General features: G+C 40.3%; 1 protein-coding gene and 1 non-coding gene across 2 annotated transcripts; one reads left to right on the forward strand and one right to left on the reverse strand.

Annotated features, from left to right (window-relative positions):
• Nucleotides 1-22,947: 22,947 nt before the first annotated feature.
• Nucleotides 22,948-23,052, reverse strand: LOC132048461 (small nucleolar RNA R71). Its single transcript, XR_009412994.1, has one exon. It is a non-coding gene; the product is annotated as a small nucleolar RNA R71 (small nucleolar RNA).
• On the forward strand, nt 22,985-24,709 carry LOC132047473 (uncharacterized). Its single transcript, XM_059438514.1, has 3 exons — nt 22,985-23,139; nt 23,186-23,350; nt 23,458-24,709. The coding sequence occupies exons 1-3, from the start codon at nt 22,985-22,987 to the stop codon at nt 24,707-24,709; spliced, it is 1,572 nt and encodes a 523-aa protein (XP_059294497.1).
• Nucleotides 24,710-27,932: the final 3,223 nt, after the last annotated feature.

Genomic DNA, 27,932 nt, shown 5'->3' on the forward strand with positions numbered 1-27,932 from the left:
TTCTACGGATCTTTAATACTAGGGTGCGTAAAACCTACCCTAGGGGAATACCAGAACCCTTACCTCGAACTTTAATCCAAAATATTTTTACTCATTTGGAAAAAATCTTTGAACCTGGTTTTCCTAGTTTTTCATAATAAATTAGGTGGCGACTCTAAAAATACTAAAATCTAATTAGAGCACTAACAACCTTGTAGTAACTTTTATGCCTTAACTCGCATAAAAGCGAACCGTAATAATAGCCTGACCTCAAATCAACCTTCGAAAATACAGAAGCTCCTTGAAACTGGTCGAACAAGTCATCAATGCGGGGAATAGGATACTTATTACGAATGGTGACCTTGTTTAACTGACGGTAATCTATGGACATCCTCATCGTCCCATCTTTCTTCTTCACAAAAAACACGGGAGCGCCCCAAGGGGTGACACTCAGTGTTATGAATCCCTTACTCAGCAGATCCTGCAACTGCTCCTTTAACTCTCTAAACTCAGCAGGTGCCATCCTATATGGCGAAATGGAAATAGGGCGAGTTCCTGGCTCTAGTTCGATTCAGAAGTCAATATCGTGATCGAGTGGCATACCCGATAAATCATAAGGGAATACCTCCGCGAACTCGCATATAATAGGCACAGACTCAAGGGGCGGAGAATCGACACTAGTATCACGAACATGGGCTAAGTAGGCCAAGCACCTCTTGTCAACTAATTTCTTTGCACGGAGATAAAAAATGATCTTCTTCAGAGCAGGGCTCAGAGTACCCCTCAACTCAAGTGTATGAATCCCAGGCATAGCTGAAGTGACTGTCTTGACGTGACAATCCAAGATCAGGTGGTACAGGGACAACCAACTCGTACCCAAAATAATATCAAAATCTACCATATCCCAAATCATCAAGTCTACCCACATGTCATACCCCATAAAAGTAACTAAGCAAGACCGATAGACTCGATCAACTACAATAAAATCTCAAACCGGAGTAGACACATGAAAAGGTACACCATGACGGTCGCAACTCAAATCCCACCAACAGAATAATAAGTAAACACATATGAATAAGTAGAACCGGGATCAAATAAGACTGAAGCTGCCCGGTGACAAACAGAAATGTTACCTGAGATCATAGCATCAGAAGCCTCGGCCTCAGGCCTACCCATGAAAAGCATATTAATGTGTACCACCACGGCCCCTCTGGCCAGACTGCGCTCCTCCCCTGGAGAGGTGGGAACCACCCCTACTTAACTGAAGTCCACCCCTGGATGAATGCGAACCATCGTGACCCGAATGAGCACCGCTCCTCGCTGAAGAACCACCCCGGCTAACAGAAGGTGCAAAGTCCTCAGGGTCTGGAACTGGGAACCCTGCTGAGTGCCACTCTGAATAGATCGAGTGCAATCTGTCATGAAGTGAACGAGGTCACCACAAACATAACAAGATCTGGGTGCTAGAAGCTGATGCACAGAAGCCAAAAAACCAGATGGACCACCTCGATTGGCTAGTCAGGAGAAGAAACCTCCCTGAGACTGGCAGCCCCATAGCCACTCTATTTAGACGGGCCACCAGAAGATGCCTGCAATGCGAATTGAATGGGACGGACTGACTGATAGGTCCTGGAAGGCTGACCCCCGCCTCTATAACTGGAACCACTATAACTGCCATGCTGACGACCTCTTCACACTAAACCCTCCAATTGATCGAGCCTTGGCAGACTAGACACTCAAAGCATGATCCACAACTGCCTGGAAAAAAGACCCCATGTCCACAAGATGGAGGCAAGTAATATGAAGTGGAAGCACAAGTCCACCAACAAACCTACAAACTCTCTCTGCCTCTGTCGGAATCAACTGGGTCGCCTATCGAGCCAAAAATAGAAATCTGGCCTCATACTCTGCCACAAACATGCCTCTCTACTGCAAATGGGCGAACTCACCCCTGTGCTGATCCCTCAAAGTACGCAACACGAACTTCCCTAAGAAGGCCTGGTGGAACTTTGCCCAAGTAAGTGGAGGTACACCAATGGGCCTGCCCTCAATAAAATACCTCCACCACGTCTTCGCGTCTCTACGAAATCGAAAGGACACATAATCCATGCCGTGAGATTCCACGATGTTCATATTGTAAAGTATCTCATGCATATCCATAATAAACTCATATGCATCCTCGCTAGGTGTGCCGAAGAACTTCGGTCGCTCTATTTTCAAAAATCAGGTGATGAGATCCTGATCTCCAACTGTGAAAACCTGGGCCACTACTAGCCTGGGAATACCCTCAGTGGCGGGTATACCATCAATACAAGGGGCCATGGCAGCAGCGGGCTGCATCTCTATAGTCTGCCTCTGCTTAGGAGTTCGTACTCCTGCTCTAGTCTGGGAACTACCACCAGGAGTAGTAGCACTTCCCACATCATGCTGGCCATCGAGGTGAAGAAGGATACGGGCCATGGTATCCTGGAAGACTGGGTAGGACATGACCTCCGGGTGGGTATGGGCTGGCTCCATACCTTTCCTGGCTACCTGCCCTCTCGCTGATTGTTGCTCTGGCACATGCTCTAGAGAAGCTGATCGTGCTCGCCTCTTTCCTACTGCAGGGGCTCTGCCCCTTGCCGGTGTAGCTTCACGGCCTCTAGCCTAGCCGCAGCCTCTCTCCTGGCCTCGTCTTCTTGTGCCGACCCCAGTAGTGGACTCGAACACATCGTCCTTTGCAATCGTAGCTCGTGTTCTTACCATCTATGAGAGAATAGAAATGAAACAGATACCAATTCGAAAATTCCAGACATAAAGTAGCACAAAAGAATGAAGAAATTTAAAGTTTCCTAACTGTCCCATAGCCTCTCGCAGATAAATGCAGAGCTCATCTTACACATCCATAAGACTCTACTAGACATGCTCTTGTACTTATAGACTGGGTAACCTAGAGCTCTGATACCAACTTGTCAAGTCCCAAATCGGGCAACGTGCGGGCACCTACCATCTCGGTAAGCGAACCCTTTCCCAAATCATTAGCGAACCCTTTCCCAAATCATTCATTCAACCACAATAAAGTAATCGAGACAACTAAAATATAAGTCTCAAATGTAGATAATCATAAGAATAAGTTAATAAGTGCGGAAAATAATACAGCAATCCCAAGGAATCTGGTTTAAGGTCGTACAAGAGCCACTACTACCACTACTACAAGCCTGAATATGAATACAAGCCAAAAAATGGAATACTGTCTCAGAATATCAAAATAAGACAAGTAGCTAAGAAGAGGCATACGGGTTACGGATTCGTCCATGTGATCACCCTAGATGCTCGTCAGTAAAGCCTCGGGAAATCAGCCACGAGGAGAGGAATTCGACCCTGTCACGTACTCTGCACTCATAAAGAATGCAACAAGGTAGTATCAGTACAAACAAAATGTACTGATAGGTATCTAATGCAGTCCAAACTGATCAAAACATGTTCCAGTCGTCCCGGCCATTCACTAGGAGTCAGGCTATGGTCCTTCATGATGTTCACCTAGCTTTAGAGAAGGAGTTTGCGTTTCAGGAGCCGTGGACACTATCTAGCCTGGGGAAGTAGCCTATGGACTTATTTGTGCTAGCCCATGGACCCACTTTGGAGTCCCATGCATGTGGCTAATGATTTGGAGCCCTGCGAGGCCATATTTTAAAAGTCGACTTGTGGCTATTATTTTAAAGACTAGGTGTAGACTTTACCTATGTAAGCTACACTTATAACTATTTCTCATTTAACCTATCTTGAAATATATTAATATTGAACTTTTCTCTCTAGTTGAGACTTGTTGTGATTTGGTGGACTCCAAACTGTACAACCTTGTTTTGATCATTCAATTTGCAAGAGATTGCTATTCTCTTGAGGATTGTTGCATAAGATAGGTTCCTTTGATCCTTTTGGAAGGTAACTAAGACTAGTTCTTCTAGTTATTGTCCAATTGTTTATCAATTGTGTCTTCTTTTCTATCTTGTTTTATTTACTTACATCATTAATTTGGTATCAAAAGCCGGCCATAGATTTGTCCTTACAAATCTAGTCCTTGTTTTGTATCAAACTTTATAAAATAAAAAAATAAAATTCTATTTTGGACAAACTTCCTAGTGTTCTTAGGGTTTAGACTTCTTGATCATTGTTGTTTTGGATGAAATTCGTGTTACTTGGAGTATTTGGGTGTGTTCTTGATCCATTGGTAAATCTGATTTTTGTGTTTTAAGACTTGTGTTCTTGGATGTTCATAAGTTCAACAAGAAGTTTATGAACTATAGTTTTTAAAGTCTCCAATCGTGCCATTAGTTTAGGTGTCTTGGGTGATCCATGGTGATATTTGGAAACTAGACATCAAGATGGTCATTTTGGTATATCATTTACAATGTTTTGAATACTTGTGTTCTTGAGTGTTCATAAAGATTTTATGAATGTTCATGTGTGTTCTTGATAATTTCAGCTTTACAAAGGGAAACTTGAGCACAGAAATGTTTCTTGTGGTGCGGAGAAACTTGAGCACCATAAGCTTGGAAAATGAAGAAAATGTACAAAGGGAGAATTTTTTTCATGCTAGATTTAGGGTAAAGGGGAAGGTTTATTCATTGATTGTGGATGGAGGAAGTTGTGCTACTGTTGCTAGCCAAACTTTGGTTCAGCAATTGAAACTGCCTACATTGAAACATCCCCGACCCTACCGGTTATAATGGCTCAATGAATGTGGCGAATTGCGGGTTACAAAGTAGGTTTTGGTTAAGTTCAAGATAGGGGCTTACCAAGATAAGGTACAATGTGATGTGGTACCAATGCAGGCATGCCATTTACTTTTGGGAAGGCCGTGGCAATATGACAGAGCTGCTATTCATGATGGCCAAGCCAACACATATGCTGTTCAAAGTGAAGGTAAGAGTCTCATACTCAAGCCTTTGTCACCAAAGCAAGTGATAGAAGATTATCGTCGGATGAAAGAGTTGATTATCCTAGTGTTGTGGCCGATCCTAAGTCCACATCACCACCGCTGGGTAATGAAAAGGTATGTGCAATCATGCAACCGGAAGAGTACTTCAAAGGTAACGATGAAAACGTAATGATGATTTGCTTAGTGCATAAAGGTATTCTCTTGAGTGATAGTGATGATTTGTCTAATGCTAATCAATTTCCAAGTTTTGTTGAGAATCTTTTGCAGGATTTTGTGGATGTATTTCCCGAGGAGATGCCAAGCGGACTGCCTCCCTTGAGAGGAATTGAGCATCAAATAGATTTTGTACCCGGATCCCAAATTCCGAACAAACCAGCCTATAGGTGTAATCCGGAAGACACCAAGGAACTCCAAAGGTAGGTTGATGAGCTTTTAAGCAAGGGGTTAGTACGGGAAAGTTTGAGTCTGTGCACCGTTACGTCATACTTATGCCAAAGAAAGACGGAACGTGGAGAATGTGTGTCGATTGTAGAGCCGTCAACAAAATCACGGTAAAGTATCGTCACCCCATTCCTAGGTTAGACGACATGTTAGATGACTTAAGTGGTTCTTGTTGGTTTTCTAAAATTGATCTTAGGTCCGGCTACCATCAAATCCGGATGAAAACGGGTGATGAATGGAAGACCGCATTCAAGACCAAGTTTGGTCTCTATGAATGGTTAGTGATTCCATTTAGCCTCTCTAACGCGCCGAGAACTTTCATGAGATTCATGAATCATGTGCTTAAACCGTTCATAAATAGGTTTGTTGTGGTTTATTTTGATGACATTCTTGTATATAGTAAATCTGTGGATGAACATGTTGATCACTTAAGGCAAGTCTTTGATGTTTTAAGAAAAGAGAAATTGTATGCTAATCTGAAAAAGTGTGCCTTTTGTGTTGAATGTGTTGTTTTTCTTAGTTTTGCTGTGAGTGCTAGTGGAGTTGAAGTCGATAAGTCAAAAGTAGAAGCTAATAGGGATTCGCCTACCCCATCTAGTGTTACTCAAGTGAGAAGTTTTCATGGGCTGGCTAGTTTTTATAAGAGCTTTGTGAAAGACTTTAGCACCATAGCAGCGCCATCGACTGAGTTGATAAAGAAAGAACAACCATTTGTTTGGGAAGAGTCCCAAGAGAGAGCATTTAAGGAGTTGAAACATAGGATTAGTTCTGCCGCATTGTTACAACTACCCGACTTTAGTAAGACCTTTGAGATTGAGTGTGATGCTTCAGGGGTCGGGATAGGTGGAGTACTAATGCAAGAGGGGAAACCTATAGCTTATTTCAGTGAGAAACTTAAGGGGGCAGCTTTGAACTATTCTACATATGATAAAGAGTTGTTCGCCTTAGTGAGAGCTTTAGCCCATTGGCAGCATTACTTGTGGCTGAGAGAGTTTGTGATTAGAAGTGACCATGAGTCTTTGAAACATCTTAGAGGCCAACAGAAGTTGAATAAGAGACATGCTAAGTGGGTTGAGTTCATTGAGTGTTTTCCCTATGTGATTCATTACAAGAGAATGTAGTGGCCGATGCCTTATCTAGGAAGTTTTCCCTAGCTACCACTTTGACTTCTAGACTTTTAGGATTTGAGAGCATAAAGTCTATGTATGAGCACGATCCTAAGTTTAAGAGCATTCATGAGGATCTAGTGAGTGGGAAGCTGGTAGAGAAGAATCAGTGGCATGATGGCTATCTTTTTAAGAAGGAGAGAGTGTGCATACCTATGTCCTCATAGAGGGAGTTACCGATTCGTGAGGCACATTGTGGAGGTTTGATGGGTCAATTTGGGGTGAATAAGACCTTAGGTATTCTTGAGGAGCAGTTTTTTTTTTTTGCCTAAGATGAAGCGGGATGTGATGTAATTTTGTCGTGCTTGTTTGGAATGTAAGCGAGCTAAGTCTAGGTCCAGTCCCCATGGTTTGTATACCCCTTTACTAGTCCCTACTAGCCCATGGATTAATAAATCTATGGATTTTTTTATGGGTTTACCTCGTTCTAGGGCTGGTCATGATAGTATCTATGTTGTTGTGGATAGATTTTCTAAGATAGCTCATTTTATCCCGTGTAAAAGTGTGATGATGTGCAGCATGTTGCTTCTTTGTTTATTGCTAATGTGTTGAAATTGCATGGCCTACCACATACCATTGTTAGTTACAGGGACACAAAATTCTTGAGTCATTTCTAGAGATATTTGTGGGGTGCAATTGGCACCAAGTTGTTGTTTTCGACTTCTTGTCATCCTCAAACGGATGGACAAAATGAAGTTGTGAATCATACTTTGGGAGCTCTACTTAGGGCTATGACTAAAGGAAAATCTAGAAGTTTGGTTGATCAATTGCCCATCATTGAGTTTGCTTATAACCGTACGGTGCATAGAATGATAGGGAAATCTCCTTTTGAGTGTGTGTATGGTTTTAACCCCTTGATTCCATTGGATTTAATCACTTTGTCTCGAGATGCTGTTTTGAATGTTGAAGGTACAAGCAGGGCAGATTCGTTGCTTAAACTTCATGCTAAGGTGAGACAAAGTCTGGAAAAGGCATATATGCTAAGTTGACGTCCAAGGCAACCAAGGGACGAAAAAAGTTGGAGTTGCAAAAGGGCGACTAGGTTTGCGTGCATTTCAAGAAAGATCAGTTCCCAAACCAAAGAAAAGAAAATTTATTCGCACAAGGAGATAGACCATTTAAAGTGTTGGAAAAGATTAACGATAATGCTTACGTTATTGATCTTTCGAGTGAGTATAATGTTTCAAACACTTTCAATGTTTTTGACCTGGTTCCTTGTGTTTCAGGTGATGCGGCCGAGGGTGCAGACACAATGATTTTGAGGACGAAATCTTTCCAAGAAGGGGAGGATGATGCAGTCCAAACTGATCAAGACATGTTCCAGCCGTCCCGGCCATTCACTAGGAGTTAGGCTATGGTCCTTCATGATGTTCACCTAGCTTTGGAGAAGGAGTTTGCGTTTCAGGAGTCGTGGACACTGCCTAGCCCGGGGAAGCAGCCTATAGACTTATTTGTGCTAGCCTATGGACCCACTTTGGAGTCCCATGCGTGTGGCTAATGATTTGGAGCCCTGTTAGGCCATATTTTAAAAGTCGACTTGTGGCTATTATTTTAAAGACCAGGTGTAGACTTTACCTATATAAGCTACACTTAGAACTATTTCTCATTTAACTATCTTGAAATATATGAATATTGAACTTTTCTCTCTAGTTGAGACTTGTTGTTATTTGGTGGGCTCCAAATTGTACAACCTTGTTTTGATAATTCAATTTGCAAGAGATTGCTATTCTCTTGAGGATTGTTGCATAAGATAGGTGCCTTTGATCCTTTTGGAAGGTAACTAGGACTAGTTCTTCTAGTTATTGCCCAATTGTTTATCGTGTCTTCTTTTCTATCTTGTCTTTATTTACTTGCATCAGTATCATAGGCCGAACAGTTAGCTAGCATATATAAAGAAAGAGACTGAAAAAATAATCATGCTCACAATCAAGTATCAATCAACATAGTCCAAAATAGTGTCAGAGGTCCAAAAATATCAACAACTAGATCATAGCCTATGGTGAAGCATCTAAACACAGGTTTGCCAAGTTTCCCACAATTTTTCAAGTAATCACAACCACAAGTACAATCCACGAATCCGATCGGTGCAAATGAGATGATAATGATGAATGCATATGCAATGCAATGAAACACATACGCTCCGGGCAGAATACCTCCACGCCTCGATAGTCATGACCCATGGGGGATCCGTGAAGTCCATATACCACGCGCACATCCCGATCCGATATATATATATATATATATATATATATATATATATATATATATATGGAACGTGCAACCCGGTCCAAAATAGGTTTAATATATGTTGTGCCACGCAACCCGATCCAATATATGTGTAAAATATATTGCGGCGCACAACCCGATCCAATATAAGTATAGTATATGTTGCGGTGTGCAACCCGATCCAAATGTATGAGTATGAATGCGTGAATGATATCAATACCAAGAGAATCTATCAATATCAATGGTGTCACACATGGGCACATATTAGAAGAATCTATCAATATCAACGATGCCACACATGGACACATATCACAAGAAGTATCAACGGTGCCACACATGGACACATATTCCAAAAATCTATCAATATCAACACATGGACACATATCACAAGAATCTATCAATATCAACGGTTCCACTCATGGACACATATCACGAGAATCTATCAATATCAAGTTTAGAATCATAAACGTGAAAACAAGCCAATAAATCACAACAAGGCAACAAGCCACAGTCAAACTACAGTACCAACCTAAGTAATCCATCCCCACTTCATACCCGAAGGCGTAACATGCTCTCTTCAACAATCACTAACTCTACATATGTTTCACTAACCGAAATCTGACCATAAGGTAAGCCGTAACCTACCTGGTAGCCAAGCAGGAGCCACGAACAATCACACCTTTGCCTTGCCCTTTTGTAGCCCCTCCAAATGCTCAAAGTGTATTCATAATCGAGTTCTAGATTAGAAATAAGGAATAACAACACCCATATTGCTATACTTATCTTTTGAATCAAATTATATTATGGAGAAAAGGGTAAACGGGCCCACAAGGGTAAAACGGGTATTTCGAAAGTGAAATATGCAATTCAACATTCTAGGAGTTCAATCCTACTAATCAATTGCTAATATAACTCAAGAATGGGTCAATTTCGTTATTCAATTGAAAACCCCCAATTTGGGTTTAAACCCTAATTGTCCAACATTCAATTTCATCAACACAAATGGAAGATTCAAGCCTATTAGCTATGAAATCACCAAATTCTATGATTAGATTAGTCAAATCCACCAATAATTCCCATTTAGAAAGACTAGAACTCATTTTATGAATTAATCAACAAAACCCATCTTTTCTCTTAGATTTTAATGGATTTCTAGCATGGATTCTAGCTTAGGGAAGATAAGGTAATGAATTCTAGATTAGGAGAGTTACCATAAGAGAGAATCAGCCAAGAACTCTTCAATTTGCCTCAAAAATGCTTTGGAAGTAATAAATGAAGTGATAGAGAGTGAAGGGTTTTATCCTAGCATTTAATGCGTTCACGAGTCCGCTACAGCGGGCTCGCTACATAGCAGATTCCTGTCCGTTGTGGCGCCCCTCTCGAAAGTCATCATGCCGCTATAGCGGTCCAAGACTACTCTACACCAGACACTAGAATTTTCTAGTTTTTCACTAACACAATCCCGAAATCTGACAATTACCCGAGACTTCCTAGATACAAACCAGACATGCATTCACACATAAAAATAAGTTACGGACTAACTCGCGGTCTCGAAATTCCCAACGAAGGTCTATTTGACCGGGTCAACACCCAATGGCCAAATACTAACTTTCCAACCAATAACCCAATACGCTCCCAAGTGCCTTGGGAACCGAATTGAACATCCTACCAAGTCACAAACGACCATCCAGACCTCTAGGAATCAACGGATTTCCGAAAAAGGTCAGTTTCCCAAAAGTCAACTATTTGTCACACATTTTTCATTTTAAGGCTCAATTACACAAAAGTTATCATAAATCTCACCCGGTCACCTCGGGAACTGTACCACCCATCCCCGTGGGTCAAAATCATATTAATAGGGCTGGGGGAAAGGTCAACGGGGTAAATGGATCAAAAGTGTTATAACAACGAAACGGATTGTTACAAGGCTACACTTTCTCATTTTTATCATCATTTCCATCACATTAGTAGCAAGTCACATATGGAGTGTGGGATGCAATGCCATGCATGAAATCAACCTCAAGACATAACATTTTCTTAAAAGTAGAAAACAAATGCCAATGTCCGGAAACCAATACAACAATGAATTAACAAACAATAACTCAAGTTATGAACTCAATAATGCGTGTCATGAATGTCGAACTCAACTAGACATCATTAAATACAATCCTTCTCTATTCATAAGGTAAGTGAGAAATCACAGACAAGCGACTAAATCAGTACCCGCAACATATCAACTAAGTTCCTTCCTAATTCATAAAGCACAACGTAGTGTCATGAAACACTCCACACTAGTCCTAGTCACAACATAAGCAAATATGACGACAAGCCCACGTAACAGCTGACAATACAAACCTAATTGGAATTCACCTCCACACCATGCCCGAAGGCCCAATCATGCTTTCCCCATCAATAACTACTATCTACATACGTGTCCCTAATCAAAGTCTAAATACAAGTAAGCCGTAACTTGCCTCGAAGCCGAACATGAGCCACGAACCATCCATCTTGAGCTTTTTTTCCTTATTGGAATGCATCCAGAAGAGCAAGGTCTAATCAAATAAGTATTTCTATATTAGCAAACGAATCTATGAACACTCAAATTACCTTATTCCTAAAAGGACTCGAAAATGACCTTAGGAAACGACCCGGGCCCACAAGGGCAAAATCAAAAATTTTTAGTTAAGACTCATCCCACTATAGTTTCGTTAGCCCAAAACTAAATTATCACCTTTTCTAACCTTGATTGAACCTTAACATCACTATTTTCCCAAAACCCCCAGATTTGCTAAAACCCTAAGTCAAATTATTTGAAACCCGGATTGAATGATAAATTAGTGTTAGAATTAGTTTACCCAGGTTAAAACAAGCTAAACAACATAACCTACTCAAAACTCGACAGATTCGGCCTCTAGAATCAAGATAAGTTCAATCCTTAAGTTAGGGTTAAAATCTTCTAAACCCCAAGCATTAACTATTCACTAAACTAATGGAAAAAAAAAAACTAAACGAAATAATGACAAAAGATTTAGAACTCACCCTCATCAAGGAGACAAGTGATACCCCTCTGAAATTTCTCTAAAGCAGCTCTAAAATTTTGGGTGGGTGATAATGAGATCTTATCCCGAAATGGGAAAATAAATATCTGATCAGCCCAGCGATTTGCACAGATGCGAGACATTGCTCGCAGACGCGACAACTCACCTGCGAAAAATACTCCGCAGATGCGGCCTCATTTAGTTATCAGAATTCCGCAAAGGCGGAGGAAACCACGCAGATGCGGCCCATTGATCGCAGGTGCGATGCACCTGTAGCAAAACTACGAATTTTCACTAACTTCGACTATTGGTCAACCCTTACCTGCTAATTTCAAGCGAAAGATTCTTCAATCCTCGGAACACATCAAGATTCACTCGATTACCTCAGGAGCCACATTACTAGTGGCGGATCCAGGATTTCCACTCAAGGTGTTTGGAAAAATAACTGGACAACTTGACCTAACCCTTTGCATTTGTTCAGGGTGTTCAAAAGTTAATATATGTACATGAACATAGAAATTTTACCCGAAATATACACTGTAATTTTTGCTCAGGGTGTTCAGGTAAACACCCTGGGCCATGACTAAATCCGCCCCTGCACATTACCCATCCCCACGAATTAAATAATATCGAAGAGGCCTATAAGAAGGGTATATTCAGGGAAAAAAGAATAACGTCTATGATGACCAAGCGGGTCGTTAAATGCGGAAAAGGTGATATAGCATTTGATTACCAACAAGTGCTTCTTACTTTTGTTATATAGCTTTTTATGTTTGTTAATAGATTAGAATAGAGGTCATTTGCCAAAAGGGAAGCAGATTATTTTATTTTAAATATGAGTTATAAGCTACAAGACATATCTTTGATCCTTAGCTGAAATAAAAAGGAGCTTGTAGATACTAACTAAAGCAAAACCATAATCCATATTACTGATGAAGTATCACCATTTTAGAGCAGTAATTTTTGTTTTCTTGTCCAATTTACTCTAAATAGCATCTTACGTAAGTCATTGTGTACTCCCCCGCTCACTTTTACTTGTCCACCATACTAAAAATAGATTTTCACTTTTACTTATCACTTTTAGCATATTAAGAGAAGACAAGTTCTTTTTTTCTGTTTTACCCATAATATTAATTACTCATTTTAAATCATTGTTCAAGTTCATTAAAACTATGCACCAATTAATGTGGGTGTTATGGTAAACTATGCACTTCATTTAATATTTTTAAGGGGTGTGCAGAGTTCATAGTGGACAAGTAAAAGTGGACAGAGAGAGTACTATTTTTAGCCTTACTCTAGCCTTTATAGAGTACTGAAAATTGTGCTTGTACAATTATGATCCACTTGGCTACATAGAAGTTACATTTTTTAAAGTTTATTTCTGATAACTAGAAGATATTTATGTACCAAAATTGCAATCAATAATTAAGTTGTCAATAAATTTAAACTATCTTGTAATTAGTGCAAAATAGAAAACTAATTCAAAGAGATGCCATTTCTGAATGAGAAAAGGGAGTGCGGCAAGATCATTCAAAAGGCATCAATAGTTTTGTGTCCACACAAGGAAATAAATGATAGATTGAAGACGACAAAAACAAATAAAAAAGATTAAACCATTCTGAAGATGACAATTTGCATTATCTAAATGGTGAAAATGATTGATCTGAAAAGACATGAGTAGCTTCGACAGCTTGTTTAAACAACGTGAAAATGAGGGGAAAAAAAACCTTTTGAGAAAATGTTCTAGACACTTCTAGTGAGGAACTTTTTTGGTATGTTTTTTTTTTTTTTTTGATTAATTATGCCCGTTTGGGCTTTTTATTAATGTTTAAATCCAAAAAAATCCAAGTCTTTACAATAAAAGGCCCAACCCGACGCGGATCAGGCCCAAAATTAAAACAAACAAAAGGAAGAAAGATGCACAAATTTCGTCTGTGAAAATAGGGTTTCTTCACTCTTCTTCTCTCTCTATGTCCGCTTGTTCGCTCTCTACCTGAAAGTTTCAGGTGCCTCCAATGATGAAATGAGGAGGCCATTTTCGACTGATTTTTGAGCTGTTCTGAGCTGAAATTGAGGATCTCCTTCAGTGTGACCATCAAGAAAAGATACTCCTTCATCCTCCTACTCTTCTTCTCGATCCTTTCTATGTTGTGAAGCTTGATTATTGATGTTTTCATATTATACCTATGCTCACTCGTATCTCTGTGTCTCTTGCGTGTTATTTGAGTTTCATCTGGACTTTTAGCTGCAATTCTCTCATTGTTGAGGTCAAATGCCCAGGTAAAGATCCATTACCTCCTCTGCTTAATTGTACCTCCATTTGTGTTGTTTCTATGCTTAAAAGTTTTTTTACCTTTTCCCAGTAGCCTTTGATTTTTGTTTCCAGCTTCTCTGCTGCCTGATGCCTTAGACATACCATATGTTTGCTTATATAGCCCCTAACCTGTTTTGTGTTATTCTTGACCTGAACTGTATGAATACTAGTACCCCTTGACATTGATACAAATAGATTTAGTGTGTATCCCTTTGAATGAGTACCATCTGGTACTAATACCACAAAGTACACCCACACCCTCTCTGTTTGATCCCTGTCATTGGTGTACCTTCTATGCTTGTACTGTTGTCCTGTATCTTGCCTGTTTTTTCTCAGATCTAATACACATCAGTTGACATTTCCTCTGTATTGTTTAGTCCTGTAACATAGACCTGCAAAAATAAACAAATAGTTAGATAAAAATCATTCTCATTCTCCTCCTCCAGGATTCGAATGAAATGATCTCCTAGTGTCCATTCTCCTTTTTCCTCCATCCCCTTCAGTATCTCCTTATTCTTAGATATGGAATTTGACTTTTATTACTATTTAGAATTCTTCTCATCTACACATTCAACTCCTCAAACAAGTAGCACTGCAAAGGACCTTCATTTAAGGTAAAGTTGGCTAAAGCATCAGCCAACTTATTTGCTTCCCTTAGAGTATGATAGAATATGACATCCATGTCCCTTCTATATTCCTCCACTTCTTCCACCCAACCTGCAATATTCCATGGAGGTTTCCAGTCTTCAGACAATATTTTCTGAATAGTTTGAGAATCTGTCTGAAAAATGATGTTGTGAAGCCCCTGTTGCTTGCAGTACTTCAAAGCCTAAAAAATAGCCACAATTTCTGCTTCTATATTTGTTGCATAACCAATCTCCGCAGCTTGTGCATATAGTAAATTCCCTTCAGCATCTCTCAAATAGAAACCATAGGCACTCCTCCATGGGTTACCTCTAGAAGCACCATCTGTGTTGCAAGCACACCACCCAAATGGAGGTAAACTCCATTTAACTTGTGTTACCTTCACTCTTGCCTTGCCTCCCTCCAACATTTGAATCAATTCCTTCCAGCCAGCAAGAATATTTCTAAATGAGGGATTCCTGCATAATACTAGACTTTGAATAGAGAGTAAGACTAGATAGATAACTGAACTATTAACCTTCATGTGCCCATGTTTAATACCATTTCTTCTCTTCCAAAGTTCCCAAATTATAATTGATGGCACTGTAGCATATATCTGTTTCAATCTGCCAGTTACTGGTGCCTTCCACCACTTCACAATCAATTGTTGCAGCTGCACTCCTTCCATGCTTATTCCTGCAGCATTGCAGAAAAATAACCATATCCTTTTAGCTGTATCTAATGTTAGAAACAAATGGTGCATAGTCTCCTCCCTAGGAGTTATACAACACTAATACCTAGACACCAAATTGATATTCATCTTTTTTAGCACATCATCTATAGGAATTTTGTATTTCCAAAGATCTCCAAAGAAAAAAGGAAATCTTAAAAGGCAACCCCTTTATCCACATGAACCTGTAACTGTCCACTTATGGTCCCCTCAGCCTAATAAAATCCCAAGTTGATTTAATTGAAAATTCCCCTCTTGTGTCTAGTATCCACCATGGTCTATCAGTTTCTCTTTCCTCCCTGGGCGGGGTTATATTCTCTACCATATGATCAACAATGTCCTCAGTGAGTACTTCTATCATTTTTTCTCTATTCCACCTCCCCTCCACTACCACTTCTTTCACATTTTGAATTCTCTCATCATAAGTATCCCCTAGATTTACATAGTATAAAGCTCCCAATCTAGTCCAATTGTCAAACCAGAACTGTGAGTCCCCTTTCCTAACTTGCCACCAAATTTGATGTTCTATTAAGTCCCTGGCTTCTAAAATTCTTTTCCAGGTCTGTCACCCCTGCTTCTACTGTACCACTATAGCATGTTCTTTCCTACAATATTTGTTGGTCATATAAGCACTCCACAAGGTAGGATTTTTCCTGAAATTCCACCAGAGCTTACAAAAAAGTGCCAAAGACACATCATGAAGAGATCTAAAACCTAGGCCCCCATCTGGAGTTGGGACACACAATTTATTCCAAGCCACCCAACGTATGCTCTTGCCCCCAATAGTATTGCTCCAAAAAACTGAGCAAATATCTTGTGAATTTGCCTAATGATCCCAATAGGAGGGTTAACAGCTGACAACATGTGTATTGGCATACTTTGAAGCACATGTTTAATAAGAATTGCCCTTCCACCAAAGGATAACATTTTACCCTTCCAGCCTTGTAATCTATTCATGATTTTGAGGATCAAAGCATTAAAGAATTCCTTCTTCCTCCTACAATGATAAATAGGGCAACCCAAATACATAAAAGGGAATTCTTTTCTATTAATGCCTGTTACAATCTCAACTGTGATACTAGTGTTCCCTGTGACATTATTATCCATATAAACAGCACTTTTGTCCATATTAATCTTTTGACCAGAAGTCTGCTTGTAATTCTTCAAAATCCCCATTATCTTTTGCAAAGATACCACATCTGCTGATGTAAAGATGATCATGTCATCAGCATAGGCAAGATGATTTACTTTTGGACTCCATTTAGGCATACCAAAACCCTTAAACTGGGATTTCTGATGAAGTACATTCAAACTCCTAGATAAGACCTCAGCTACTAGAATAAATAAAGTAGGGGAAAGAGGGTCCCCTTGTTTTACTCCTCTGGTAGATTGGAAGAAACCTTGTTGCTGCCCATTTACCAACATAGAGTACCAGTTATTGTTAACAATCCTGTAAACCATGTCTACAATCTTTTCTGAGAATCCCATCTGCCTAAATACCTTGGTTAAGAACAACCAAGATACCATGTCATAGGCCTTTGCCATATCCAGCTTAATTACCACATTTGCATCTTTTGTCCTCAGCCTTATATCAGCCATAATTTCTTGAGTCAACAGTATATTCTAATACTTCTATCTTTAACAAATCCAGACTGATTGACTGATATAATATCAGATAATTTTGACACCAATCTCCCATGAATCAGTCTAGAAAAGATTTTGTTCGCAAAATTGCTCAAACTAATTGGTCTCATGTCAAAGAAGGTGTTAACCACCTCCTTCTTTGGTAATAAGACCAGGCTAGTATGAGTAACAAACTTGGGCAGTTCTGCTCCACAAAAGAAAGCTTTTATCATATTGGTAACATCCTCTCCAATAATTTCCCAGCAAACTTGATAAAATACACCAAAGAAAACCATCGGTCCTCCCCGCACTCTCTCCATTTAGCCGAAAACCACAAACTTTCACCTCTTCTTTAGTTGGTTTTGCTTCAAACAACAAATTATCATCCTCAAAAATCATTCTAGGCAAGTGATTTAGAATTTCAAAATCTTTTGGATCTTCTTCCTTTATAAATTGAGCAGTGTAGAATCTAACGGCTTCAGCAATTATTCCCTCTTCTTCTTCTATCCAATTCCCATCTGCCCCTTGAATTCTTCTTATCTGCATCCTTTTCCTTCTCCCCTGAACATAAGCATGAAATTTTTTTGTATTTCTATCCCCATCCTGAAACCACTGCATACCAGCTTTATGTTTCCAAAATTCTTCCTCTAGATGTAAATATCTGTTTAATTCTGCCTGCACTTTATGCAATTCCTGTCTATTTGTTGGAGTTGGTAGACTCTGAAATTGTGCTTATTTCACCTTAATGACCTCTTCAAGAGCCTCAATTTCTTGGAATATGTTCCCAAAAGTTGCTTTACTCCATTGTACCAAATCTGCTTTCACCTTTTTCAGTTTATGATAAAAAAAAGTATGAAAGGATTTGCCATAAAATCAGCTGTCCAATGTTGTTTAATCAACTCTATGAAACCCTCATTCTTTACCCAAAAGTTCAAAAACTTAAAAGGTTTTTTGATACTTCTATTGTCTCCTATATAGGAAATTAACATAGGAGCATGATCTGACCTATTCCTGATCAGATGAGTGATACCTACACTAGAATAATTTGCTTGTAGCAATTGATTACCCAGGCATCTATCCAGCCTCTTAAAAATACAATAATTACCACTTTGGCCATTCCACCAAGTAAATTTACTGCCACTAAATCCCAAATCTGACATTCCATAGTTCTGAATGCAACCTTTAAAATCCTGTATTTCGTTGATGGTTACTGGAAGACCACCAAATTTCTCATCATCTGAAGTTATTGCACTAAAATCACCCCCAATCATCCAAGGACCACCAACTGAAGTAGACAAATCCTCCAGAGAGTCCCACAACTCCAATCTTTCAGCTTGAGTACACTTTGCATACCCTAGTGACACCAGCATATCCTCCTGAGTTCCTCTGACCCTTAATTTAATAGTTAAGTGTCGATGATCCACAATTATGTGATAGTCAAATATATCTTCCACAAAAGCCCAAATCTTACCAGATATATTAACTATTGCATGCTCCATTCCAATTCTTCGTCTATATTCCTCTATCTTGTCTGGATCTTTAAAAGGTTCCATTAAGCCTATAAAACCAAAATGGTATCTTTGATTCAGTTTTATCAACCTTGTAAAAGCTTCCATGGTATTAACAGACCTAATATTCCATATAAGAGCATTCATCATGGTTTATTAAGTTTATTAATCTGCCTTCTAGTATGAACTCCACTCCCAGGTGGAACACTTGTCTCCCTTGATACCTTTTTCTTTGCTTTACCTCCTTCTCTTTTGAAGAAACTTTGGTGAAATATCTCCTGCTCTAATAGCGGCTTCCATACTGTGCTCTATGGTATGCACACCAAGATCTCTGCTTCCCCTTTTCATATTAAATTTTGATTTTGGTATCTCCTCTCACACTGTTATCTGCCGTGATACTGCTGATTTGCCTTCTTCATGTTGCACCCAGCTGAGATCATGATTTTCCTTATCCTTTTGTTTACCTTGCTACATTCCCTTGATTGATTGCTTCCTTCTCCATATTGTTAGTACTACTGTCCCCCATTTAGTAAAGTTTAAGTATAGTGGAAAGTATTGCTAAGAAAACGTAGATATTAAAAGAGAATATTGCATTAAATAGGATCATTATCTCTACCTGCCAACGTTGACTCAATTCATTCACTTTCTTAAAAAAAATTACTAACTTTATGGGGTTTGTGTGGTAGGTAGCCAAAATTATCCTAGGATTATAATTTTGGGACTAATTTATCCCACCTTTTGGGATTATTTTATCCCATCTTATAGATGGGATAAAATAATCCCAACCTTAGTGGGATAAGGTGGGATATCCCACCCTTGGGATTATGCTTCATTTTGTACCGTGTTTGGTAGGAGGTATAAATTTATACCTCCTACCAAACACGGTACAAAAAATTAGTGCTGGGATATCCCAGCCTATACCATGCACCAAACGACCCCATATGTGAATAGCTGCTTTACTAGGCATCTATGAGCATGGAACTGAGATGATTAATGAGATATGCGTGTTTAGATTAGAATAAACTAATATTGATATGGAAGATGAGCATATTTGTATCGATCGATGATCTTTGCGAGAGTCCGCGACTTTTTAGTATGGGAAAAAAAATCCAAACTAACACAAAAAAAAAAAAAAAAAAAATACATAACTAGGTTTCACGCGCACAATCTGTGCGTGAAAGGACCAAACAGTAACTTTTTTAGTTTGGCCTTTCACGCACAGATTCTGTGCATGAAAGGCTACTTTTTTAAAAAAAAAAAAAAACCTACCGAAATCACATTTTTTCCATACTTTGGGCAACGATTAGTCATGTTTCAAAACCCCGAAATATCAATATTTTATATAGGACTTAATATCTTTTTTTGCATACAATAATGTTGGCTCATTACATCAAGTATTACTAAATGTTTGGATCATCATTTTAGGGGTTCTAAAGGGCCCCGAAGTAAGTTTTTTGTTTGGAAACTTGTCTTCTTTAAGTTTAAGTGTCATATCTTATAGAGTTTTAATCTAAGTGTTTTATTATTTAGTCAAATTGAATGTACAAACAAAAATATTTGATTTAATAATAATTCATCCAATAGGAGAGGTTTATACTTATTCAAAAATAATTCATTCCATTAAATTACAATACTAATTCAAAGCAATACAATAACAATACAATCTTTAAGTTCTAGAGGCTCTATTACTTTGAGATGTGCTTGTACCACCACGGCCTTGTTGCCCACACGAACGCTTGTCATGTCCATATTGCTTACATGTAGAGCACTTGCGAGAGTAAGTTCTTTCACTAACATCGATTTGATTGGGTCTACGACTCCGTGAGTTAATGCCCAATTTCCTGATGTAATCCTTGTTAGCAACCATCAAAAACGGCTCGTTTGGCCAATAAGCTTCATTACCAAGTAGGTGGAATTGGCCGGAATATGCCCTAAGGTAACTGTGGACCTTGTATTCCCATGCCACATAATTTGTTATCAATTTTTTCATTCTCTCAAAGCACTTTACAGCATAAGAACACGGCATGTGGTACGTTTGCCATTTACCACAAGTGTATGTTCTTGTTGCCTCATAAACGGTATGCACGTTTCCACGCTTACCGTTTTATAACCCGTCCTAATTTCATACACACATTGAATGGGGTCATACTAGGTCATTTTTTGTGAAGCTCGCATTTTTTTCTATAATGCTCCATCTTAGTGTAGGTCTTTGGCATCCATGTCCCGCCTTCGGTTAATATCGCTCCGGCCTGCGTTGTCCTAACCATAAATCGCTCCACAACCTGCTTGAAAGTCATTCTCAGCATTGCGGTGACAGGTAGTCCCCGAGCAGATTTCAGCAAGCCATTGAAAGACTCTGAGTTGTTTGTTGTGAGCATGCCCCATCTTTTGCCACTGATATTTGGCACAAATATCTAGATTTAGTGTCATTTGCACTTCCCTTCTTAGCAGTTTAATCTCATTTTTTAATGCAAATTGTTGTATAAGATCTTATGTTGGTATGTTTTATTAATAGGTACAACAGGGACCAATAGAGGGTATTTCGAGTAGTTTTTTATTGAATCCGGGGATGTGCATGTTGGTTGAACATGGGAAGGAAGTTCCAAAGACGTGAAGGCAGAATCCGACCACTGAAGGGCCTCATGCGCTGGCTATGCGTCACACAGCCAAAGACACAAAAACCCCATCTCTGAATCTCAGACAGGCCATGCATTGGCCATGCGCCGCACAAGCAACACACAGAGGAGATCATGCACCGGCTACGCGTCGCATAGCCGCGCACAAAGCGCGCCGTTGTCCTACTTGGATCGGGATTAGGCCAACTTATCCTATATTTACCCTAGCGTATAAATAGTAGTTTTTAACATTAGAAAGGCGGCTTGGACGAATTTTGAGACTAGGGAAACTCTTTCTAGGTTTTATTCCTCTTTTATTATTTTTCTTTACATTGAAACCCTATGTTAATCATGAATTCTTGTTTCCATACTCGAATCATGTGTAACTAAACACTGTAATTCTGGAGTCGTGGCGCAGCCATGAATATTGACGTTTGACAAGTATTTCAATCTTAGTAGCTTGTTCGTATGCAATTGCCTCTTTACTTCTGTTCTTAATTGCTTGATTGTTTGCGCAACAGTTGAGTTCTAATTACTAATTGATACCCGTGCTTGGGAAAGACGTTGTCAATATGGAGAAGGAGTAACGAGATTGTGATCTGAATATCCCTATAGTTGGGCCAGGATTTGTGACTAGGATAGGAATATACTTAGTTACCGCAATCAATTTCATGCCGTGCTCTTATTGCATTCTTGATAGGTCAATACCATAGGAATATAGGAGGCGAATTATCTTGAATCGGCGAGTAGTAGTTTGGGAGAACACTACGAGATTAATAATCCGGTTAATTGACAATTGTGAACAAAGTTGCTAAGGTGAGATACTTGAATGACTCAATAGGATTAGTGAACAGACCACGACCCTAGAATACTTCTCAAATCTTGATAAAAGCAGTATTCAAATACGTTCTTAGCATAAATTCTGGTTAAATTGTTAGTTATTTTTATTACAAAGATTAGTTTATAAAACAACCAAAACTTTTATTCTTTACTTGTATAGGTAGTAGCAATAGTTTATTTTAGTGAAAGTATTGGTCATAAGTCTCTGTGGGTTCGATATCCGATTTTAGATAATCACTATATTACTTGTACGACCACGTACACTTGCGTGTGCATTTGGACGCAACAAGTTTTTGGCGCCGTTGCCGGGGACTTAGAAGTCAATTATTTTTGCCATAATAAATTGTATTGCTATACTTATCCAGGTATTAACGTCTTGATCTTAGCTGCTACTTGATTTCAGGTACTTTGCTCGAATGCGAAGGACTGCGAGTCAAAACAATCTTGAGGAATTCGATCCTGAGCCTGAACGTACTTTCAATCGGCGCAGGAGAGATTTGAATTTATTGCAGAACCCGCAGGCTGTCGTAGAGTTACCTGTGGTCATGGCTAATAATCAACCAATGAAAGTGAGAGAGGTTGCAGTGCCTCTTGTGACGGATGTCACTTCAAGCATTGTCAAGCCCACCATCGAAGGGCACTTTGAGCTGAAGCATCCTATGATTCAACTACTTCACTCTAGTGGGAAATTCACGGGAATGTCGCACGAGGATCCTCGCCGTCACATCCATACTTTTCTCGCATTGTCGATACTTTTGCATCGGAAGGGTCACTAAAGAATATGTGCGGCTGACACTGTTCCCCTTCTCTCTATTGGGGAATGCAAGTAACTGGTTATTAGCGGAGCCCGCCAATTCTATCACTATGTGGGATGACTTGGCGACAAAATTCTTAACAAAGTTCTTTCCACCAAAGAAAGACCGCTCGCCTCCGAAGGGAGATCATGTCATTCAGGCAGAAAAATGGAGAAAATTTGTCAAGCCTGGGAGAGGTTTAAGGGTTTTCTCAAAGATTGTCCTCACCATCATCAGACGAATGAAGTTCTGGCACACACATTTATTGAGAGTCTGGATGCCCAAGATAAGTCATCACTAGACACTTTTGCCGGCAGGAGGCGGTGCTCTTGATCTAAGCTATGAAGAACTATTCACACTATTGAACAGGTTTACTCAGAGCACTCCAGACTGGCTGGATGATGCAGCTAGCAGTTCAATTAGGAAAGCACCAGGTATCTTTGAAGTAGATAATTTTACAACACTATCAGCACAGATTGATGCCATGCGCACTGAAATCAAGAAGTTAACTGCTGCGCAAGCTCCATCACGTGCGTACGTGCGCAACAAGCCATCGTTTTTTGTGAAGTCAGTGGAAAAGGTCACAATAGTGATGAATGCCCTGCAAATCCCGCATCCATATACTTTGTGGGTAATGCAAGCAAGGGGCAAGGAAACAACAATCAATACGAGAATTCCTACAACCCAAATTGGAGGAATCACCCGAATTTCAAGTGGAGTGACAACCCAGGTAATCAGAAACAGAACTATCAGCCAACATCTGTGCCTCAAGCACCCACGAACAGTATGGAAGAGATGATGAAAAAGATGATGGGTGATATGCAAAAGATGATGATAGACCAGCAGAAGTTGATAGCAGATAATCAGAATCGCAATTTGGCTGTGCGGAATTTAGAGAGGCAGATGGGACAGATAGCTGGTGTACAAAATACTAGACCACCTGGAGGACTTCCAAGTAATATGGATGTGAATCCCAAGCCTTGTAATGCTGTGACTCTTCGACATGGGAGAGAACCAGAGGAAGTAGCTCAGAAGAAAACCAGTGGAGTAGAAGCTGAGGAAGAGAAGATTACCGAGGAGATGATTGAAGAAGAAAGGGTAATCAAGACACCAGTGACAAAGCAACCACAGCCCGTGGTTGCAAAGCCACCACCTCCCTTCCCTCAACATCTGGCAAAACAGAAAGAAGAGGCAACTTACAAAAAGTTTCTTGATTTACTTAAGCAGGTACACGTAAATGTCCCATTGGTTGATATGCTGCAGGGTATTCCAAAGTATGCGAAGTACATCAAAGATATTGTTGTAAATAAAAGCCAATTCACAGTATATGCTACCGTTGCACTTACTAAGGAGTGCATTTCGCGGATTCAAAATAGGTTGCCCACTAAGTTGAAAGATCCCGGCAGTTTCACGATTGAGATTTCTATTGGGAAGCAGGTTATTGCTCGAGCACTATGTGATCTTGGTGCAAGTATAAATCTGATGCCTTCATCTATCTTCAGAAAGTTAGGTTTGGGAGTGCCCAAACCAACCACTATTGTTCTTCAGCTGGGGGACAGATCGTTAGCAAGACCAGAAGGCATTATTGAAGATGTACTGGTGCAAGTGGGGTCGTTGATAATTCCTGCAGACTTCGTGATTTTGTACTTCGAGCCAGACCCGGAAGTCCTATTTATTTTGAGACGTCCATTCTTGGCCACAGGGAGAGTACTTATTGATGTAGCTGCCGGGCAGCTCACCATGAGAGTACATGATAAATTTGAGGTCTTCAATGTATACCAAGTTCTGAAGATGCCTGCAATCTATGAGGAGCTGTCCGCCATTACTGTTCTGAATGATGATACACGAAGGCCACTCATCACTTCTCATGGTCCATCGAGAGAGCCTTGGTAGGGGATGATATGTTTGGTGACACGGCGGCGCGAGATGGTGCGACTCTCCGGATATGGCAAGTATTTATATTCGGCAGAGAGTTTGAGCACTTAGACAGGACAATGGGAGTAACTCTGAAGTTATCAATTGAAGAGCCTCCGAAGTTGGAATTGAAGCCTCTGCCCGCCCATCTTAAAAATGCATTCTTAGGCGAGGGTGATACATTGCCAGTGATATTGGCAGCAGAGTTGACCACCGAAGAGGTTAGTATTTGTTTGGAAGTATTGAAGTCTCACAAAAGGGCATTGGGGTGGCAGATATCTGATATTCAGGGAATTAGCTCCGCTCTATGCATGCACAAGATACTCATGGAGGATGAGCCCGGTGCAATGCGTCCCGAAGAAAGGAGGGATGACAGTTGTGACAAATGACAAAAACGAGCTCATTCCTACTAGAACAATCACTGGATGGAGAATTTGCACAGATTATCGCAAGTTGAACGAGGCAACCAGAAAGGATCACTATCCCATTCCCTTCATAGATCAAATGCTAGACAGGTTAGCCGGGCAAGAGTTTTATTATTTTCTAGATGGCTATTCTGGCGACAATCAAATAGCTTTGCTCCAGAGGATCATGAGAAGATCACGTTTACATATCCATATGGTACATATGCTTTCAAACGCATGCCATTTGGGTTGTGTAATGCACCAGCGACTTTCCAAAGGTGTATGATGGCTATTTTTTTAGAGATGGTTGAGAACTTTGTAGAAGTGTTCATGGATGATTTTTCAGTATTTAGGAACTCTTTTGAGGTTTGCCTGAAGAATCTAGACCGAGTACTTGCGAGTTGTGAAGAGACTAACCTGGTCTTAAATTGGAAAAAATGTCACATTATGGTCCGAGAAGGCATCGTCCTTGGGCACAAGATTTTAAAGAGAGGGCTGGAGGTGGATCGTGCTAAAGTAGAGGTCATTGAGAAGCTGCCACCCCCTGTATCAGTCAAGGGTGTGCGCAGTTTCCTAGGGCATGCAGGATTCTACAGACGCTTCATAAAGGATTTTTCAAAGATCTCAAGTCCGATGTGCAGGTTACTTGAAAATGAGGTGAAATTCCTATTCGATGATGCTTGTATTAAGGCCTTTGAAGGTCTAAAGAAGAGATTGGTAACCGCACCAATAATCATTTCACCTGACTGGAACTTGCCATTCGAGTTGATGTGTGATGCAAGTGACAATCTTTGTGGGGAAATGTGTTGGGACAGCGACGAGAGAAAGTTTTTCATTCTATCTACTATGCAAGCAAGATGTTAGACGCTGCCCAAGTGAATTACACTGTGACAGAGAAGGAGCTGCTAGCTGTGGTTTATGCGTTTGATAAGTTTCGGTCCTATCTCGTTGGGACACATGTTATTGTCTATACAGACCACGCAGCCATTCGCTACTTGTTCAGCAAGAAGGATGCTAAACCCAGGTTGATTCGGTGGATTATCCTTTTGCAGGAATTTGATATTGAGATTAAGGATCGTAAAGGAGCTGAGAACCAAGTCGCAGACCACTTGTCTAGATTGGACAACCATGATCATTTTGTGCAGGACATCTAAATTCGAGAGTCGTTCCCTGATGAGCAGCTATTTGCCATTCCCGCTGCCGAAGTCCTATGGTATGCTGATATTGTGAACTTGATTGTAAGTGGGGTGTACCCCCCAGAAGCCACCTCACAGCAGAGAAAGAAGCTGTATCATGACTCCCGATTTTATATATGGGATGAGCCGTATTTATTCAAGCAAGAGACTGATCAGTTAGTGCGGAGATGCATTCCACAGACCGAGGTGAGTCAAGTGTTGGAGAGTTGTCATTCTTCCCCATATGGAGGGCACTTTCAGGGTGATCGTACTGCTGCTAAGGTTTTACAATCTGGCTTCTATTGGCCCACTCTTTTCAAAGATGCTCATGACACATCTCTAAGAGGCACGAGATGCCTTTGACAAACATATTGGAGGTAGAAATATTTGACGTCTGGGGTATCGATTTTATGGGTCCCTTCCCTCTATCCTTCGGTAACAAGTACATTCTGCTTGTTATCGACTATGTTTCAAAATGGGTAGAGGCAGTGCCTCTCCCAACCAATGATGCGAAGGTGGTGGTAAATTTTGTGCAAAAGAATATATTCGTAAGGTTTGGAACCCCGCGGGCAATGATTAGTGATGGTGGTGCACACTTCTGCAATAGCTTGTTGAAGAACCTTCTAGCAAAGTATGGGGTGAAGCATAAAATCTCTACTGCCACCACCCACGGACATGCAGATGTGTGAGGTCTCGAACAGAGAAGTGAAGCAAATCCTAGAGAAGACCGTGAATGCTCAGAGGAAGGACTGGGCAATAAAGTTGGATGACGCTTTGTGGGCGTATCGCACAAAGATATAAAACCCCCCATCGGAGCGTCTCCTTACAGGTTAGTTTATGAGAAAGCGTGTCATCTGCTGGTTGAATTAGAGCATAAAGCATATTGGGAAATAAAAAAGCTCAATCTTGATATGAATGTAGTGGGAGAGAAAAGATTGCTCCAACTACATGAGCTTGATGAATTCAGACTAGGGGCATATGAGAATGCAAAGCTATACAAGGAGAAGACTAAGAGATGGCACGACAAGCATATCCAGCATCGTGAGTTCGTGCCAGGGCAGCAGGTACTACTCTTTAACTCGAGACTGAGGTTGTTTCCGGGCAAGCTTAAGTCCCGTTGGTCTGGACCATTTGTAGTGACTAGAATCACCCCCCATGGTGCAGTCGAGATACAAACCATGGATGGGGTGCGCAAGTTCTTGGTGAATGGGCAGCGTCTCAAGCGATATTGGGGCGGTGATTTTGACAACGAGAAGGAGCAAGTGCTCCTTAATGATGAGTAGAAAAGAATCTGCGTCGTGTCGCGACGTTTGTTATATATCCCGTATTTTGTACATTGGGACATTCCGAGCTAACTGCGATAAGTTAAGGACAAGACTATTCCGGGATACGAGGTAGAGACTTTTAACCTCCAATATTGTTTTAAGGCATAAGTTGCTTATGATTTTATTGGTATGGAATATTAAGGAAAATTTGGGGTTAAAAGTTAATTAATCAAGAACAAAAGGCCAAGTTGGCCGTGTGGCATGAGGTGGGTTCCTACCCATGGCTTGGCCAAATCTAATTGATCCAAGCAATGTGTGGGGCATGGAACACATGGATGAATTATATATGTGTATACTA

Source organism: Lycium ferocissimum, chromosome 2 (assembly GCF_029784015.1).
Source record: "Lycium ferocissimum isolate CSIRO_LF1 chromosome 2, AGI_CSIRO_Lferr_CH_V1, whole genome shotgun sequence".
Classification (NCBI taxonomy): domain Eukaryota; kingdom Viridiplantae; phylum Streptophyta; class Magnoliopsida; order Solanales; family Solanaceae; genus Lycium; species Lycium ferocissimum.